The 20921-nt window shown below is 42.4% G+C and overlaps 1 protein-coding gene across 1 annotated transcript in view; it reads right to left on the bottom strand.

Annotated features, from left to right (window-relative positions):
* The window catches only part of LOC132381967 (ephrin type-B receptor 2), a 468380-nt gene that overhangs the window by 175874 nt on the left and 271585 nt on the right, over positions 1 to 20921 (bottom strand). Inside the window, exon 6 of the mRNA XM_059951670.1 lies at positions 17144 to 17268. Coding sequence (XP_059807653.1) covers positions 17144 to 17268 — 125 coding nt within the window. The remainder of the gene's footprint in view (positions 1 to 17143; positions 17269 to 20921) is intronic.

The raw sequence follows: 20921 nt of genomic DNA, 5'->3' as shown, positions 1-20921 counted from the left end.
CCGACCTCCATGCAGAGTACGAACCATCCACAACCACTCTTTGCCTTCTGCAGGCAAGCCAGTTCTGGATCCACAATGCAATGTCCCCTTGGATGCCGTGCCTCCTTACTTTCTCAATAAGCTTTGCATGAGGTACCTCATCACATGCCTTGCTGAAATCCATAGACAGGTTTCCACCGCTATTCGAAGGTAGAGCATTCCTATGAAATGGTTCGTAAGCCAGAATGTCATACAGTGAAGAAGCAATTACCATTTATTTATATTGGAAAAATTTATGAGCGTTCGCAGACCCAAAAAATAACCTACCAAATCATGCCAAGTAACACGTAAAACTTAAAATAACAGTAACATATAGTAAAAGCAGGAATGAACTGATAAATACACAGCCTATATAAAGTAGGAATACTTTTCTGCAATTATTGCAACACTGTCCACCATAGCGAAAATCTCACGCAAGCGCTCTTGGCAGAAACACTCTTTCCAGTAACCTTTAAGCTATGGAGCTGCCAAATCGTATCAAATAACACATAAAAATACACAGCCTATATAAAGTAGAAATAATGTACGTCCAATGTAGTTTCACTTACCAGAATAGGGAAGACAGTGAGGACACTGATGGTGTGTTAGGCTGAGTTGTCGGAGGTTGGGATGGTGGGAGGTAGAGGAGACTGGGGTGTCATCTGATCGTTGTTTGTTTCCATCAGGACAGGCAGGTCACCTTCTTCTATGTCAGCCTGCCTCAATGTCAAAGGTCGAAGCTTGCCGTCTGCTGTGGCTGATGTGGAAGGCTTGGAAAACGACAGTATGCTTGACTGCTTAGCCTCGCGCCTTTTTCTATCGTACAGTTCTTTGTAAGCACTCAAACCATCCTGCAAATATGCCCTAAACCTACGTACCCTTTCAAAATTAAAGTGCAATCATTGCAGTGTTGTCAATCGCAGCGAAAATCTCACGCAATTGCTTCACGTTCAGTTCCTGGATGACTTCACTTTCGGGCCGTTCGCTACTGCGTTCAGCTTCAATTGTTATCCTTTCCTCTTAATCAGCTCTTCATCTCTCAGTTCTTGGTCATGGGATGCCAAAACCTCTTCAACACCATCTTCGTCAATTTCCACAAACCCTTAGCCAAACTCACTATATCCTTACTTTGTTCACCACGATCAAAACACTTCATTATGTCTAATTTTACACTAAGTGTAACACTCTTACGCGTTCTTTTAGCTTTTCCGATACCTTAGAACTCATCTTGCTAACAGATGCCCGAAATAAATCGGCATAAAGCACAGATGTTCACAAGCACGTGTTTAAGCAATGACGGCTAGAATGCAGTTTTGGGGGAGGAGCTTGGCTGCTTGGGGCGTGCTGCCTTTTTTCATAACAGTGAAAACACCTTCTGTTAGCGAAAACAGGTAACTAATGTAGGTCTTTCGTAATAGCCAGGTGTCGGAAAGCTAACGTTTGAAAAACGGGGGACACCTGTACACTACATCTACTGCTCTACCTTCATCAATGTGTTTAGTCACATCCACAAAAAATTCAATCAGGCTCGTAAGGCATGACCTGCCTCTGACAAAGTCATGCTGACTATTCCTAATTATGTTACGCCTCTCCAAATGTTCATAGATCCTGCCTCTCAGGATCTTCTCCATCAACTTACCACCCACTGAAATAAGACTCACTGGTCTATAATTTCCTGGGCTAACTCTACTCCCTTTCTTGAATAAGGGACCAACATCTGCAACCCTCCAATCCTCCAGAACCTCTCCCATTCACATTGATGATGCAAAGATCATCACCAGAGGCTCAGCAATTTCCTCCCTTGCCTCCCATGGTAACCTGGGGTACATCTCATCCGGTCCCAGTGACTTATCCTCTTTCTTAATACCTACTGCGGGATACAAAAGTTTGGGCACCCCTGGTTAAAATTTCTGTTACGGTGAATAGCTAAGCGAGTAAAAGATGACCTGATTTCCAAAAGGCATAAAGTTAAAGATGATACATCTCTTTAGCATTTTAAGCAAATATTTTTATTTCCATCTTTTACAGTTTCAAAATAACAAAAAAAGAAAAAGTGCCCGAAGCAAAAGTTTGGGCACCCTGCATGGTCAGTACTTAGTAACAGCCCCTTTGGCAAGTATCACAGCTTATAAACACTTCCTGTAGCTAGCTAAGACTCTTTCAATTCTTGTTTGGGGGATTTTCGCCCATTCTTCCTTGAAAAAGGCTTCTAGGTCTGTGAGATTCTTGGGCCATCTTGCATGCACTGCTCTTTTGAGGTCTATCCACATATTTTTGATGATGTTTAAGTTGGGGGACTGTGAGGGCCATGGCAAAACCTTCAGCTTGAGGTAGTCCATTGTGGATTTTGAGGCGTGTTTAGGATCATTATCCTGTTGTAGAAGCCATCCTCTTTTCATCCTCAGCTTTTTTACAGACGGTGTGATGTTTGCTTCCAGAATTTGCTGGTATTTAGTTGAATTCCCTCTACCAGTGAAATGTTCCCTGTGCTACTAGCTGCAAACCAAGCCCCAAGCATGATCGATTCACTCCCATGCTTAATAGTTGGAGAGTTAGAGTTCCTTTTATTTTACTTCAATGACTCACTTTTCGTAATGCGGTCTCCTGCTGCCTTCTGCTTAAGCTTGCTAAGTTTATTTAGGGATAAACAGGGATTCCATGTTACTTGTATTATTTAAGCAGATGCCTGACTAGCGCTAATCATGGGGTCCTAGTTTTGAGAATGTTAGTTCTTACAATGCCATTCGGCCGAGCCACTGATGTTCTTTTGGAATTATTATGAATAAACTCTCATCACTATCTCTACATCAGAGCCTGTCTTTCCTCCGTACTTGGGATCCGATACTGCACATTGTGAAACTAGTCCCTTGATCCTTCCCCATCATTCAAGAGGATCATTGCTGATCTAATATTCACCAAGTTGATTTTCCTGTCTTTCCCTATAACTTTTCATCATTTGCTGATTATAAAATGTGCCTAGGTTTGTCTTAAAATCAAAAGGTTTGTGCCCCCCGGTTCTCTGGAACAAAAAGTTCCAAAGATTTGCTATATTCCAAATGAAAATTCTTCCTCATCGCCTTCCAATGTCCCCTTAATCTGAGCCCATGCTGTCTGCCTCTTAAATGAAACACCTCCTCAGTATTTACAAGTTCCACACCCCAAGTATCTCATGTGTTTCAATAAGATTTCTTCTGAACTCAAATGATTAGAATTCCAACAGATAGGTCTTCTATAAAGGAGGGAAGAAAAAAAAGACAGGGAGAGACCTGTACTGATAAAATATAAGGGACATTTCTCTGGCTGTGAATGATAATCCAAATATGTACTTTACCCCTCTGGTGCCATGGTCAAGAAAACGTCAGTGGCTGGGTGGGCATTCAGGACAGGAGGGAGGACAGCCAGTGATTATGTTACAAATTGGTACCAACAACACAGGTGTGGAAAGAGAGTGAAATCCTGCAAGATTTACAGTTAAGAGCTAAATTACAAAGCAAGACTTCAAAGGTAGTTATCTGTAGGTTAACCTTTATTGAATCCAACATGATGACTCCCAAGTCCCTTTGTACCTTTGTATTTTGAATTTTCTCCCTGCTTAGAAAATAGTCTATGCCTTTACTCCCTCTACCAATGTGCATGACCATATACTTCACTACACTACATTCCAGCTGTCACCTTTTTTGCCCTTTTCCCAATCTGTCCAGGTCTTACTGCAGATTCTCTGCTTCATTGACAGAACCTGCCCCTTCACCCATGTTCATATCATCCACAGTCACAAATTCTGTCATTCAATTTATTGACATATACCATGAAAAGAAGCAGTTCCAACACCTTCCCCTGCGGAACACCACTAGTACCAGCAGCCAAGCATGAAGGACTCCTTTATTTCCACTCTTTGCCTCCTGCCAGTCGGTCAATCTCCTATCCATGATTGTATCTTTCCTGTAATACCATGGGCTTTTATCTTGTTAAGCAGCCTTGTGTGCAGATCCTTGTCAAAGGCCTTCCGAAGATCCAAGTAAAAACATCCACTGACTTTCCTTTGTTTATCCTGCCTGTTACTTCCTTAAAGAATTCCAACAGATTTGTCATGCAATATTTCCTCTTAAGGAAACCATGCTGACTTTGGCCTATTTTATCATATAACTATAAAGCCATATAACAATTACAGCATGGAAACAGGCCATCTCAGCCCTTCTAGTCCACGCCGAACACTTACTCTCACCTAGTCCCACTGGCCCGCACTCAGCCCATAACCCTTCATTCCTTTCCTGTCCATATACCTATCCAATTTTACTTTAAATGACAGTACCGAACCTGCCTCTACCACTTCTACTGGGAGCTTATTCCACAGAGCTACCACTCTCCAAGTAAAGAAATTCCCCCTCGTGCTACCCTTAAACTTTTGCCCCCAACTCTCAACTCATGTCCTCTTGTTTTTAATCTCCCCTACTCTCAATGGAAAAAGCCTATCCACGTCAACTCTATCTATCCCCCTCATAATTTTAAATACCTCCATCAAGTCCCCCCTCAACCTTCTACACTCCAAAGAATAAAGACCTAACTTGTTCAACCTTTCCCTGTAACTTAGGTGCTGAAACCCAGGTAACATTCTGGTAAATCTTCTCTGTACTCTCTCTCTATTTTGTTGACATCTTTCCTATAATTATGTGCTTCCAAGTACCCCTCTTCTCTTCTTACAGCTTTTTAGAAATTGCCTTCTGTTGATTTTTAAACACTTCCTAATCCTCGAACTTCCACTAATTTTAGCTATATGATATGCCCCCTCTTTTGTTTTTATGCTGTATTTGACTTCCCCCCTCAGCTACGGTTGCCTCATCTTCTTTACCTTTGGGGTGTATCTATCCTGTGCCTTCCAAATTGCTCCCACAAACTGTAGCCATTGCTGATCTGCCATCATCCCTGCCAGTGTCACCTTCTTATCAACTTTGGCCAGCTCATGCCTCTGTAATTCCCTTTATTCCACTCTAACAGTCATATATCTGATTTTAACTTCTCCCTCTCAAACTGCAAGGTAAATTCTATCATCTTATGATCATGCCTCCTAAAGGTTCCTTTACCTTAATCCAATCTGGTTCATTACACAACACCCAAACAAGAATTTCCTTTCACCTCTTGAACTCAACTACAATCTGCTCTAAAAAGCCATCTCATAGTCATTGTACAAATTCTGTGTCTTGGGTTCCAAAATCAGCACCAACCTGGTTTTTCCAATGCATCTGCATATTGAAATCTCCTAAGACTTCTGTACCATTGCCCTTTTGACATGCATTTTCTAATTTCCATTGTAATTAGTATCCCATATCTTGGCTATTATTTGGGGGCTTGTATATAACTTCCATCAGGGTCTTTATACCCCTGCAGTTAACTGTACCCACAAGGATTCCTCATCTTCTGATCCTACGTCACCTCTTTCTAAGGGTTTGATTTCATTTTTTACCAACAGAGCCACCCCACCCTCTCTACCTACCTGCCTGTCCTTTCGATACAATGTGTATGCATGGATGTTAAACACCCAGCTGTAATCTCTTTTAACCCTGACACAGTGATACCTAGAACACCCTACCTGCCAATCTCTATCTGGGCAAGTTCATCTCCCTTATTCTGTACACTGCACACATTCAAATGTAACATCTTCAGTCCTGTATTCACCACCTTTTTTGATTTGCCCCCTATCATATACTTCCACTCATCTAACTGCAACTTTGCTCTGTCACCTGACCATCTTTCCTCAGTCTCACTACACACAGCAGTTGCACACCAACTATCTCATCCTCACTCAGTTCCTATACCCTTGCCAACTTATTTTAAAACCTTGCCAAGAGTTTGAGCAAACTTGCTCACAAGGATATTTTCTCTCCTTCCTTGAAGATGTATGTTCTATGTAATGGAGCTAGTTCAGAGAAAGCTCACCAGTCTGAGCTGGGGGTGGGAGGTGGGAGCAGGACTACAGTATCAAGAGAGATTGCATTGATAAGCTTCTGTTCACTGCAGTGTAGAACAATGGGAGGACTCAGACAGCTACAAAATTCTAACAGGACTGGATAGATTAGATGTGGCCAATGGCTGCGGAAGCAGTACGAGGGTAAGGGTTCAGACTTTAAAGACCAAGAAAAGGATTGCATCTGTTGAAGATCAGCTGGCTTCCATGTGGCTATGGGTTACATATAAAATGGAGATGAATTGCTGTGGACAAATTGACTTGAGGAGGATGTGCTGGGAATCAGAAAGATGGTTCTGTGTGTGGTCAGAGTTCGTGATGGAAGTTGTGGGGTGCTCAGGGTCCAGAAACATGGTTAGGTATGTGGGAAGACCCATGGGTAGCAATGTGGTTAAATGTCAAGGAGACTAGACTATGTTAATGCCCATCTTGGCATTGTCACAGAGGCCATCCTCAATTCACACAAAAAAACCTGACAGAGGCTCAAGTTTATGAAGAGCATCAAGGCCTGAATGTATAAATACTTCTTCAGTCTGAAGACATTGTTAAATTTACTTTGTTTCACTCTGAATGTGTTGTTCTGCTTGGAAGGAGGCTATGATGCAAAACCATTTACTTATATTGACCTTCAAGTAGCTAGACAAAGATTCAGCAACACTGTAGGGGATGCTTCACAGGGCATCAGTAATGACTGCTGTTATTCATACCAGCAGACACCAACTTTTTGAAGTGTTGCTTCCTCAGAAATTTTTTGTGATTATGATAGATCTCTTGAAGCTGAACACAAATATAATTTTAGACTACCTGTACCATATAGGAATTTGGAGAAACAAGAAATTAACTTTTATTGAAAATAATGTGTTTAATTGCTTTGTAATAGTTCTACTAAGCTAAAAATGTTCTGTTGATGATTTTCATTTGTAGTCAGTGTCTGAGGCTTCTTGCTTAAGTGTCCAACAATAATCAGCCAGCATTAATGGGTTTAAGTTTTTCTGTTCTCTTTCTCCATGATAGCAATGTTCTGGTGAAACCTTTCACCGTGCACGTCACTGGCAGCGCCAGGATTTGCAGGGAAGAAGTATAAATAGGAATGTAGAAAACGAATCTTTAGTAACATGTTGCACTTCATGATTTTAGATGCCTGAAGCATGTAGTTTGGTGCTTGTAGTTGCCAAGAAAATTTTCAATAACTTCCGTGTGTTTGGTCCCACGATAAGTTTCTTTGAATAACCTGTTTGATTTGTGGACAAAGAAAAGTGCCTTCCTTTATCTTGATATCAGTTATTCTGGGAAACATCTGTCTCAAGTATCAAACTCCTTCATGGAAAATTTTGTGCCTGGTGACAGTAGATTCTATCAAACCCAAGTCTCTGACCAGGTCATTTAACTTAGATTGAGTTATCAGATGAGGCTCACTCAACATAAAAGGTTCAGTACTGTATCAGTATCAGTGTGGTTCGTGCATCATGGCATTTTTGTCTGCCTCCTCTAAACTCCATGTCTCTGGTGACTTCGGTACTAGAACACTATCGTCATGTGGCACAGAGGTCTCAGAGCTGAAGGGAGATTGGGATATTCCATGGATTTCTTGTTTTCCCGAGAAACCAGACACACTGTTCAGACAAAAGTAACAGTCTGTCACATGATCCTTCTACTCTCGCTACATCATCAGGACTGCAAATGTCATTGACTTCTGAGTACCTCTGAGCCAACTCTAAGATCGACAGTGTTTGTTGTGCAACAAGTATGAGGAGCCCAGGGTTTGTCTTGGTCATCAATTTTACACTCAAAGCAGAGTTCTTTAATAAGAGAAGTGCTCCTTCTTTGAGATTTAAGCACATACTTGCCAATGTATTGCAGCTGTTGGAACATTGGCAAGACATTTTGCTAACACAAATACTCCTGAAAATACAATTACTTTATTACAATGAGTGCACACAATAGGCTATGAGTGTAGAGCATTCGCACCACATGATCACTAACTCTTTGTAAACACAATGCAGAGAACGACGCAGTGTGTGAGATGCTTTTATAGCCTTTCTAAAACCCGTTCTACCATGTAGCATCCACCCAACCTAAGCACGCCTAGATAAGGTAGAAAACTTTTCAACTTACAATGTGGGCAACATTTTAATTGACTTGAAATGTGAATTGAAATTAGAAATATAGGTGATTTTAAAAAAAGATGCATGATAGGGAAAATTCCTGGTGATTTTCATATTCAGCAGCACGAAGTCCATAAGATACACCCTAAAGTATTCATGATACAAAATCTTTGTTGTCAGGGGTTAATGAATTCAGCCAAATGATTTATCTCTTCCAATGCATTTTCCTGTATCTTTGTCCTTTTTCTTTTCCTCTTTTGACTAATGTTCCAAACACTGCTGAAACTGCAGGTAACATCTGTAGCAGTTAAAGAATTTGAATTGGGCCTCAGTTCTGTTCAAATGGCTGGAGTGAATGCAGGCAACAATGCTAGGAGTTATTCTACAGTTGGATGGAGTCCTTTATCTACCTTAAACAATGTAGACTACTTTTGGGGCAGATACCTGATGCATTAAAGCTGGGAAGAAGCTCCGTTCCACCTGGTTGAGCAAACAAGTCATCAGGATTAAGAGGTATCTGACAACCTTTAGTTCTCTGCTGATTGTTATCTTATTATCTCCAGAGATCCTAATGGTGCCATCTGTCTTCACTGCAGGAACAAATGGTTCGATAATATTGTTTCCCACTGACAGTGTCTCTGCTCCAGCCAATTCTGTTATATTGTACAGTACAGATCGCACTTTGATTAACTGAGATGCTGCTATGAACTCTACAAAAATCATCACTAACCCCCTCAGAGAAGATCAGCGATACAAATACTCTGTCTCTCCTCAATCTACACCCGTTTTTGAGTGAGGGGAGACACAGAGTAAACAGGAGAGGTAGCTTTTCATCATTTCACACTCCTTGTTATCATGATTCTTCCCCAGTGTGGGCAGGGAAGAAAGTGGGTAGTTCCTTGAGCTTCACTCTACTATCTGACCGATGTAACAGATTCCTGACTGAACATCATGTGTAGTGCAAAAGCTGTATCAATGATCATTGACAGTATCTTTACTTCTGTAAGTACGGATTTATAGACAGGTTCAGTAGGCTTTTAACATTATGATCAATGTACACAATCTATCTAGATCTCCACCTTCACAATATTCATGAGTAAATTCCTGTCAGTGTTCTTCCCAATTAGCTTCACACCGCTGTGGTGCTGCTTTGCTTTTAGGCAAACTGTTGTCTGTTAAGTCTTGAAACTACATTTTGCCATCTGACTCTGTGTCTGCACTAATTAGCTTGGTGTTGTTGTTGGCACACTGATAACAACTCCTCTTCAGTAATCTTTCCTTTCTCCCAAAATGCCCCAAGCTCGACCCCCAATTCAATAACACCCAGAGTCTTCTCTGGGACAGCTGCTATGCTTGTTTGATCATGTCTCCATTTCCTGGACTAAATTAAATGCTCATTTTATAATGCAGCTTCCCCTCACTGAGTGAGCTTGTGTGGGTTCAGCAATTCCTCTCAAACTGGCCACAGGGCCTCCAGCAGTTTCCTCCATGTGCAGATGTCAGTAGTTAAAATTACACTGTTGCAGTAGGGGTGAGGCACTCATTTAACTATTAATTTTGGAGGTTTAACTTGACTAATGCTTTAATGCCTTGTTTCCTGATTTCACTGGAAGCAGCAAGGTGTTTATGGCATATCATAGTACAGATATCTGGAACAAAATGGATTATTTCTTGCTTCCTATGATGTCAGTTGCAGCAAAGTTTTACATATTCAACTTCAGCTCACTGGAGAAAGAAAATAAAGTACTGGTTGTGGTCATTTTGACTTGCACTGTACCAGAACAAAATGAATGGAAACTCATCAGTGAATTATCTCAGTCTTCAGTAAGTCATAGTCCATGCTTCACAGCTCGAGTCCGAAGAATATCTCCTAGATTGCAGGCAACACTTCTGTAATCACTTTGGTTAGTGTCTACATACTTGTCACTGGTTACTCTAACAGCCCCAATTCAGGATCTGCACAATTCCAGGAATAACATTCACAGCTCAATATTCCTGGATTTCGGTGCTTTAAGAGCGATAGAGAGGAGGGAAAAGGGGAGGAGGGGTGGCATTACTGGTCAGGGATACTATTACAGCTACAGAAAGGGTGGGTAATGTAGCAGGATCCTCTTGAGTCAGTATGGGTGGAAGTCAGGAACAGGAAGGGAGCAGTTACTCTAATGGGGGTATTCTATAGGCACTCTGGTAGCAGCAGAGATACCGAGGAGCAGATTGGGAGGCAGATTTTGGAAAGGTGCAAAAATAACAGGGTTGTTGTGGGTGACTTCTCTAATATTGATTGGCACTTGATTAGTTCCAAGGGTTTAGATGGGGCAGAGTTTAAGTGTGTCCAGGATGTATTCCTGTCACAGTATGTTGACAGGCCGACTAGGGGGAGTGCCATACTAGATCTAGTATTAGGTAACGAACCGGGTCAGGTCACAGATCTGTCAGTGGGTGGAACATCTGGGGGACAGTGATCACCGCTCCCTGACCTTTAGCATTATCATGGAAAAGGACAGAATCAGAGAGGACAGGAAAATTTTTAATTGGTGAAGGGCAAATTATGAGGCTATAAGGCTAGAACTTGCGGGTGTGAATTGGGACGATATTTTCGCAGGGAAATGTACTATGGACATGTGGTCGATGTTAGGGATCTCTTGCAGGATGTTAGGGATAAATTTGTCCCGGTGAGGAAGATAAAGAATGGTAGGGTGAAGGAACCATGGGTGACAAGTGAGGTGGAAAATCTAGTCAGGTGGAAGAAGGCAGCATACATGAGGTTTAGGAAGCAAGGATCAGATGGGTCTATTGAGGAATATAGGGTAGCAAGAAAGGAGCTTAAGAAGGGGCTGAGAAGAGCAAGAAGGGGGCATGAGAAGGCCTTGGCGAGTAGGGTAAAGGAAAACTCCAAGGCATTCTTCAATTATATGAAGAACAAAAGGATGACAGGAGTGAAGGTAGGACTGATTAGAGATAAACGTGGGAAGATGTGCCTGGAGGCTGTGGAAGTGAGCAAGGTCCTCAATGAATACTTCTCTTCGGTATTCACCAGTGAGAGGGAACTTGGTGACGGTGAGGACAATATGAGTGAGTTTGATGTTCTGGAACATGTTGATATTAAGTGAGAGGAGGTGTTGGAGTTGTTAAAATACATTAGGATGGATTAGTCCCTGGGGTCTGAACGAATATTCCCCAGGCTGCTCCACGAGGTGAGGGAAGAGATTGCTGAGCCTCTGGCTAGGATCTTTATGTCCTCGTTGTCCATGGGAATGGTACTGGAGGATTGGAGGCAGGCGAATGTTGTCCCCTTGTTCAAAAAAGGTAGTAGGGACAGTCTGGGTAATTATAGACCAGTGAGCCTTACGTCTGTGGTGAGAAAGCTGTTGGAAAAGATTCTTAAAGATAGGATCTATGGGTATTTAGAGAATCATGGTCTGATCAGGGACAGTCAGCATGGCTTTGTGAGGGGCAGATTGTGTCTAACAAGCCTGATAGAGTTCTTTGAGGAGGTGACCAGGCATATAGATGAGGGTAGTGCAGTGGATGTAATCTACATGGATTTTAGTAAGGCATTTGACAAGGTTCCACATGGTAGGCTTATTCAGAAAGTCAGAAGGCATGGGATCCAGGGAAGTTTGGCCAGGTGGATTCAGAATTGGCTTGCCTGCATAAGTCAGAGGGCTGTGGTGGAGGGAGTGCATTCAGATTGGAGGGTTGTGACTAGTGGTGTCCCACAAGGATCTGTTCTGAGACCTCTACTTTTCGTGATTTTTATTAACGACCTGGATGTGGGGATAGAAGGGTGGGTTGGCAAGTTTGCAAACGACACAAAGGTTGGTGGTGTTGTAGATAGTGTAGAGGATTGTCGAAGATTGCAGAGAGACATTGATAGGATGCAGAAGTGGGTTGAAAAGTGGTAGATGGAGTTCAACCTGGAGAAGTGTGAGGTGGTACACTTTGGAAGGACAAACTCCAAGGCAGAGTAAAAGGTAAATGGCAGGATACTTGGTAATGTGGAGGAGCAGAGGGATCTGGGGGTACATGTCCACAGATCCCTGAAAGTTGCCTCACAGGTAGATAGGGTAGTTAAGAAAGCTTAAGTGGGTGTTAGCATTCATAAATTGAGGGATAGAGTTTAAGAGACGCGATGTAATGATGCCACTCTATAAAACTCTAGTTAGGACACACTTTGAGTACTGTGTCCAGTTCTGGTCGCCTCACTATAGGAAGGATGTGGAAGCATTGGAAAGGGTACAGAGGAGATTTACCAGGATGCTGCCTGGTTTAGAGTATGGATTATGATCAGAGATTAAGGGAGCTAGGGCTTTACTCTTTGGAGAGAAGGAGGATGAGAGGAGACATGATAGAGGTGTACAAGATATTAAGAGGAATAGTCAGAGTGGACAGCCAGCGCCTCTTCCCCAGGGCACCACTGCTCAGTACAAGAGGACATGGCTTTAAAGTAAGGGGAGGGAAGTTCAAAGGGGATATTCGAAGAAGATTTTTCACTCAGAGTGGTGGTGCGTGGAATGGAGTCAGTGGTGGAGGCAGATACACTAGCGAAGTTTAAGAGACTACTAGACAGGTATATGGAGGAATTTAAGGAGGGGGTTATATGGGAGGCAGGGTTTGAGGGTCATTGTGGGCCAAAGGGCCTGTAATGTGCTGACTATTCTATAAAAAAAACCTTTTTGTGCCTAAATTGATGGTAAATTTCTCAAAAATACTCATTTGTCATGGTAATTCTGAGCAGAGATATCACTGATTAATATATTATTAACAATAAGTATGGATTTTTAAGGAAAAGCTTATTCATTGTTTAATTCATAGTTCATTGTTTAAAAGCATAACTGAGACAGATTGAAATGAATAAAACATTTTAGAAAACCTGTGAAAATTATTAAAATTCATTTTAAAATTGATTGAAATGTACACAACTTCTAAACAGTATTGTTATTGCAACCATTTACTATCCAAATACTGATGTGCACACCAGGTCTGTTAAGATTTCTGAACGTACCATCCAGCATCATGTGTTCTTGCAAATAAATAGCTGAAGTCTAGCAGGCATGAGACATTTCCTCTGAAAATTATTTGCTACACACACAAAATACTGGAGGAACTCAGCAGGCCAGGCAGCATCTATGGGAAAGAGTATGGTCAAAGTTTCAAGCCAAGACCCTTCAGAAGGGTCTTGGCCTGAGTTCTTCAAGCATTTCGTGTGTGTTGCTTGTGTTTCCACCATCTGTAAATTTTTCCTTGTTTGTGAAAATTATTTGCTCTTTCATTTGGCAGTATGGTAATCATTATGTATCTTTTTATTAGGTTGGGGTTTAAAGAATCAAAGGACAGCACATGCCAACAAAACTGGTGTCTACCATCTTTGGCACCCCTACCCTGGTCTCTCTCTCTTTACACTAACATCTTTGATGAATGCATTTTACAGCAGGTTCACATTGACTCAAGTTAGAATTCACTGACCTACAGTTGTCATGGTTAGGTGCATGTTTTCTTCATTCCTGCACCATTGAGATGGGGGAATGGGATGTCTAATAAGAGGAAAGGTGGGAGGAAGGAAAACTTTTGAATGGCCAAACAGAAAAGACTGAGACATTTAGTGATATGTCTGAATGAATATTAAGTACAGAAAATCCTAAAAAAATGTTTTTTTTTAAAAAGCTTTGATATAATTTTTTCCATAACCAGTGCAGAGAAGGTTTACAAGGATGTTGCCAGTGGTTGACAAAGGAAGTCAGAGATTGTATAGCATTAAAGAAAAAGAAGTATGACAGGGCTAAGATGAGTGGGAATACAGATGATTGGGAAAGTTTTAAGGAACAGCAGATCTTAACTAAAAAAGCAATACGGAGAGAAAAAATCAGGTATGAGCTCAGTCTAGCCAGGAATATAAAAGGGGATAGCAAAAGCTTTTTTAGCTATGTGAAGAGAAAGAAGATAGTTAAGAACAATGTTGGCCCCTTGAAGAATGAATTGGGAGAAATTGTTATGGGAAACAGGGAAATGGCAACAGAATTTAATGCGTACTTTAGATCTGTCTTCACCAGGGAGGACATAAGCAATCTCCCAAATGTATGGATGGGCCAGGGTCATAAGGTATCAGAGGAATCGAGACAGATTGACATTAGGAAAGAAACTGTGATGAGTAGACTGGTAGGACTGAAGGCTAATAAATCCCCGGGTCCAGATGGTCTGCATCCGAGGGTTCTAAAAGAGGTGGCTCAGGAAATTGCGGATGCATTGGTAATCATTTTCCAATGTTCCTTAGATTCAGGATCAGTTCCTGAAGATTGGAGAGTGGCTAATGTTGTCCCACTTTTCAAGAAGGGAGGGAAGGAGAAAACGGAGAACTATAGCCCTGTTAGCCTAACGTCAGTCGTGGGGAAGATGCTTGAGTCCATTATTAAGAACGAAATAGTGGCACATCTAGATGGCAGAAATAGGATTAGGCCGAGCCAGCATGGATTTACCAAGGGCAAATCATGCTTGACTAATCTGTTGGAGCTTTTTGAGGGTGTAACAAGGATGTTAGACACGGATGTAAGCCAGTGGTTGTAGTGTACCTAGATTTTCAGAAGGCATTCGATAAGGTGCCACATAGGAGATTGGTGAGTAAAATCAGAGCTCATGGCATTGGGGGCAGGGTTTCAACATGGATAGAAAACTGGTTGGCAGATAGAAAGCAAAGGGTAGCAGTGAATGGGTGTTTCTCGGACTGGCTGGAGGTGACTAGTGGGGTACCACAGGGCTCTGTATTGGGACCACAGCTCTTTACGATTTATGTCAATGATTTAGATGAGGGCATTGAAAACTATATCAGCAAGTTTGCTGACGATACTAAACTGGGTGGCAGTGTGACATGCGAAGAGGACGTTAGGAGAATACAGGGAGACTTGGATAGGCTGAGTGAGTGGGCAGATACTTGGCAGATGTCATTCAATGTGAATAAATGTGAAGTTATCCACTTTGGAAGCAGGAACAAGAGGGCAGAGTATTGTCTGAACGGTGTCCAGTTAGGTAAGGGAGAAATGCAAAGAGACCTAGGAGTCCTAGTTCACCAGTCAATGAAGGTGAATGAGCAAGTGCAACAGGCAGTGAAGAGGGCAAATGGAATATTGGCCTTTGTTACAAGGGGAATTGAATACAAGAGCAAGGATGTTCTTTTGCATTTGTACAGGGCCCTGGTGAGACCACACCTGGAATATTGTGTACAGTTTTGGTCTCCAGGTTTAAGGAAGGACATTCTGGCAATTGAGGAAGTGCAGCGTAGATTCACTAGGTTGATTCCTGGGATGGAAGGGCTGTCTTACGCAGAGAGATTGGAGAGATTGGGCTTGTACACGCTGGAATTGAGGAGATTGAGAGGGGATCTGATTGAAACGTTTAAGATAATTAAAGGATTTGATAGGATTGAGGCAGGAAATATGTTCCAGATGTTGGGAGAGTCCAGTACCAGAGGGCATGGATTGAGAATAAGAGGTCAGTTATTTAAAACAGAGTTGAGGAAGAGCTTCTTCTCCCAGAGAGTTGTGGAGGTGTGGAATGCACTGCCTCGGAAGACGGTGGAGGCCAATTCTCTGGATGCTTTCAAGAAGGAGCTGGATAGATATCTGATGGATAGGGGAATCAAGGGATGGGGACAAGGCAGGGACTGGGTATTGATAGTGAATGATCAGCCATGATCTCAGAATGGCGGTGCAGACTCGAGGGGCCGAATGGTCTACTTCTGCACCTATTGTCTATTGTCTATTGACTTGAGAAACTGGGTTACAGAGAAAGGTTAAATAGGTTAGAACTTTATTCCCTGGAGCATAGGAAAATGAGGGGTGATTTGATAGAGGGGTATAAAATTATGATAGAGTGAATGCATAGATAGTATAGATAGAGGGAATGCAAGCAGGCTTTTTCCACTGAGGCTAGGGGAGAAAAAAAAGAGGTAATGGGCTAAGGGTGAAGGGGGCAAAGTTTAAAGTGAACATGGGGGGTGGTTTCTTCATGCAGAGAGTGGTGGGAGTGTGGAATGAGCTGCCAGATGAAGTGGTAAATGCGGGCTCACTTTTGACATTTAAGAAAAACTTGGACAGGTACATGGACGAGAGGGGTTTGGAGGGATATGGTCCAGGTGCAGGTCAGTGGGACTAGGCAGAAAAATGGTTCTTCTCTGACACCTTAGTATCAGAGAAATGTGTCAGACTGTGTATCAGACTGTGGTGAGAATGTGGAACTCTAACAGTTCAGGGAATTTCATACATGTAATTTTGTGAAATATTGTGAAACACAGGAAGAAGAATGGAACTGAAGGACAAGCAGCTGGAATCTGAGGAAGAAGACTGTGAGGAGATTGTGTGGAGTGTAGGTGAGGTCACAGACTGGTCCACCCCATGCTGTAAATTCTCTGTAAATGGTAACTTACAACATTCAATCATAAGCTGCTCTGTATTAAAACCAATTAACACCAGAATGTTAATGAAAACCACTTGTATGAATTGTATGCAGAGCTATCACATGTGAAGGGTTTGAGTCCAATTCCCACGTAAGTCCAGCACTTTGGGAGCTGACCCTCACATGCCATTACAATTCACCCTAATGTAGTCATTAACTGCCCATCATTTTTCACAGGTCCCATGGTGTCCACAAGCAGCATGGGCCATGGCTTACTGGCAGCCTTCACTCCTCATTTACAGTCAAACAACAGAGCAGTCAAGGTTCATATGTGAACTAAAGGAGCTGTACCAGGACGTGTTTTATCGTTACTGGTTCATGGATATTTATTCACAGGTGTCACTCTTTAGTAAGCAGATATCACTGATAACTATCACTGCACCAATGGACCAGTTGTGGAAACTTATGCTCCCATTCTCTGCTGTGTCTCTGCCAAACTGCTTCAGGGCCTTATCCACTGGCTCCATAACATATAGCTCTCAATACCAAACAGTTCGCCCCTTTCCCCTCTCCACTGTCAACTACTTTTTATTTTTTCACCTCCCTGATTTCCCTCCCTCTTTCGAGATTGAAGATTGCTTACTTCCAGTTCCTCTGTAACTCCGAGATTACATACCTTCTCATAATACTGGAGCTCATAGTCCAGGATGACTCCATTGGGCTGGTCAGGATCAGCCCAAGACAGCGTAATGCTGTCCACAGTTCGGCTCACTTGGTGTATAAATGAAATTGGAGATGGTGCTGCAAAGAAAAATGAACAACTGATCAAACCCGCTTGCGAACGAAGAATCCCAGCACTCACGGAGCATAAGCACATTTGCACACAGTGACAATGATGATGCATTCCAGTTAAAACAGCATTCCATCAATTACTCTCTTGTTTGGGCTGTGGATCTAGGAATTAAATGGCTAGGAAATAGTTTCTGTTCCTTTTGACATACACACACTGGAGATGAACAAGTGGATTCCTTATAAACAGTGGTGAAATTGGACAAAGATATATGATAACCAATGACACAAGAGATTCTCCAGATGTTGTAAATCTTCAACACCACACAAAATACTGAAGGAACTCAATACTTCAAAATACTGAAGAAAACTCCATTTTCTGTGGAGGGAAATAAAACACATTTTGGACTGAGATCCTTCATCAGAACTTTATCAGCATGAAGAGCCTTGCCCCAAAATATCGACTGTTTATTTCTCTCCATAGATGCTGCCTGACCTGCTGATTACTTCCAGCATGCTTGTTATAGAAAAACCAGTGCTCCTGTTGTTCATACCAGGAAACCTACACTCAATCTCTACCAGCTGCTTCCTGACAGGAGCTGCATGAGAAGCTCCTATCTGCTACATCTTCGCTTGGGAAGGGCAACTCAAACCTTTCAGTAAATTTCTCCATGTACAGTCAGCCCTCCTTATCCGTGAGGGATTCGATCTGGTACCCTCCGTGGGTACTAAAATTCACAGATGCTCAAGTCCCTTATTCAACCTGTCTCAATGTGGTGGACATTAGGACCCAACGGAAGAACTGAATCTGCAGTGTTTCTGTTCATGAAAATAATCACGATAACGATTGAAAATTAAGTGGAAATAATACAGCAATCAGAAAGATGTGAAACGTCATTGGTCATCGGACAAGCGTTAGGCTATGTCGGTCAACGATTGGAACAATTTTAAAGGATAAAGTGAGAAAAGCTGTGCCCCGATGAAAGCTACAATTATTACTAAGCAACACAGTGGTTTAATGACTGGGTTTTGGGTTTTTGATCCTCCACATCAACCCGGCACAGTGGAGAGCGCACTCGATAACGACCTGTCACTAGATCGAACTCGGGAACTTCCCGAGCCTGGCGCTGAAACATATGTTCTTAAGTGTTTTATATTCATAGAAAGGTAAAATATATACTATATACAAATGCAAACGTTTGACTAACTGATGCTAAATAATACTGGATGTACCTGTTCTGACTTACTTAGTAAGAGAACTTTCAATTTTTTTTTGATCCCAATCCATGATAACTCACGCACTTCCTCCCGTATATTTTAAATCATCTCTAGATTACTTATAATACCTAATACAATGTAAATGCTATGTAAAATAGTTGTTACATTGTTTAGGGAATAATAACAAGAAAAAAGTCTCTACATGCTTGAACAACAACTGCTGGAAGAGCACTTCCGGGTTTTCACGATTCGTGGTTGGTTGAATTCGCGGATGCGGAATTCACGGATAAGGAGGGCCGACTGTATAATGGCTTCAGTGGAGGTGAAAGAATATAGAGATGAGATCATCTGTCCTGATTGGATCTGAGTTCTGAAAAGTTCCTCGTCACTGTGATAATCAGTGAGACAGAGATGTCAACACTCAACACTAATATGAATAGTACAAAAAGGAGCTAGTCAATTTCAAGCAACGATTAAATTGAAAAGTAATGTTAGCAGATACTGTATGCATGAGATTAATATCAGAAGAGTGATCCCTTTAATTAACATCTCATTAATGGTCCTGTCACATGTCCCCTTGATTATTCTTATGGCTGCTCAGTTAAGTTCAAGTGTGTCACAATTTGCATCAGTCAGGAAGTATCATCAGTCATTTAGTAGCTGAAATGTGCACATAGATTATCCCTCGGACAATCTACTTCAAGTTAAATCAGTTCCCTGCATACTTTACACATTAAAAACAGGCACAAATGGATCTGGAGTAAGTTGCCAAAGAATAAGTATTGATCAGAAGGATTCAGATTATCCAACACCATTTACAGCGGTTGACGTTTCAGAGTCACAGAATTGTTCCAGCAAGAAAGAAGAGCATTTCGGGTTTCAGTCTGCCTTAGGTTAATGTAGGAAGGACCCAACTGCTCACTCTTACACCCTTCTCTCCCCTCTGCCGAACACTGCCAATTCTGTTTTTTCAGAAAACCACTCGGCTCCCTTTTGAAATCCACAATTGAATCTACCTTCACAGCTCCCTGAGTCGCTTGCTCCACTCACTCACCACCTGCTCCCTTGTAACCTCTCTAGTCTATACTAGTATAGTAGTCTAGTCTATTATTCCTTGAAATATTGCAATATACTCAGGTAGTCCTCCCTGATATGTATTAGCTGTGTCTGACTTGGGTAAAGTCAGCTAAGGTTCAAAAATCAGAACAGCTTTATAAATGGTTAAACTAAATAACATCACAACCTGAATGAAGCCAAATATTAAAAAATATCCTTAATCCGGAAACTTCAATTACATATAGGATTATCATGACAAATATGACATATCACAGAAATGTACCATGCACTGTCCGAACAATTTTACTAAGCTTTCAATTCTTCAGTCTAAATGCATTCTTCAATCGCATGCAATTAGCTCTAACTCTGCTTCTGTAAAAAAAAATCTCCCATGTGACTGTTCCTCCACACCAGGTTGATTTGAAACCTAACCCAACTGTTCTCCTGTTGTTAACTTTCACAGAAAGGTCACTTTGTTAGAGAACAGTTTATCAGAACCAACAGAAGCTCCTGCCCTCCTGACGTTCCACAGACAGCCGGGAGACCTTAAAGAGCATCCTGGAGGTTAATCATGATTGTGAAAAAGACATTTCCTTGCAGATTGTTTAAATTTTGTTCATTTTACATTCCTTTAGCAAATGCATGCTGAGTAAGATCATTCAGGAAGCAGTTGCACACTTTCTTAAAGGTCACCACCTGCAGTCCTACCTAAACAGTGGTGCCCAGCTCTGACACAATACTCCAGTGTGGCGGAGAGCCCCCAGCTCTGACACAATACTCCAGTGTGGCGGAGAGCCCCCAGCTCTGACACAATACTGCAGTGTGGCAGAGAGCCCCCAGCTCTGACACAATACTCCAGTGTGGCGGAGAGCCCCCAGCTCTGACACAATACTGCAGTGTGGCGGAGAGCCCCCAGCTCTGACACAATACTCCAGTGTGGCGGAGAGCCCCCAGCTCTGACACAATACTGCAGTGTGGCGGAGAGCCCCCAGCTCTGACACAATACTCCAGTGTGGCGGAGAGCCCCCAGCTCTGACACAATACTGCAGTGTGGCGGAGAGCCCCCAGCTCTGACACAATACTCCAGTGTGGCGGAGAGCCCCCAGCTCTGACACAATACTCCAGTGTGGCGGAGAGCCCCCAGCTCTGACACAATACTCCAGTGTGGCGGAGAGCCCCCAGCTCTGACACAATACTCCAGTGTGGCGGAGAGCCCCCAGCTCTGACACAATACTCCAGTGTGGCGGAGAGCCCCCAGCTCTGACACAATACTCCAGTGTGGCGGAGAGCCCCCAGCTAAGACACAATACTCCAGTGTGGCGGAGAGCCCCCAGCTCTGACACAATACTGCAGTGTGGCGGAGAGCCCCCAGCTCTGACACAATACTGCAG

Source organism: Hypanus sabinus, chromosome 27 (genome assembly GCF_030144855.1).
Source record: "Hypanus sabinus isolate sHypSab1 chromosome 27, sHypSab1.hap1, whole genome shotgun sequence".
NCBI lineage: Eukaryota > Metazoa > Chordata > Chondrichthyes > Myliobatiformes > Dasyatidae > Hypanus > Hypanus sabinus.
This window is presented reverse-complemented; position numbering and strand designations above follow the sequence as displayed.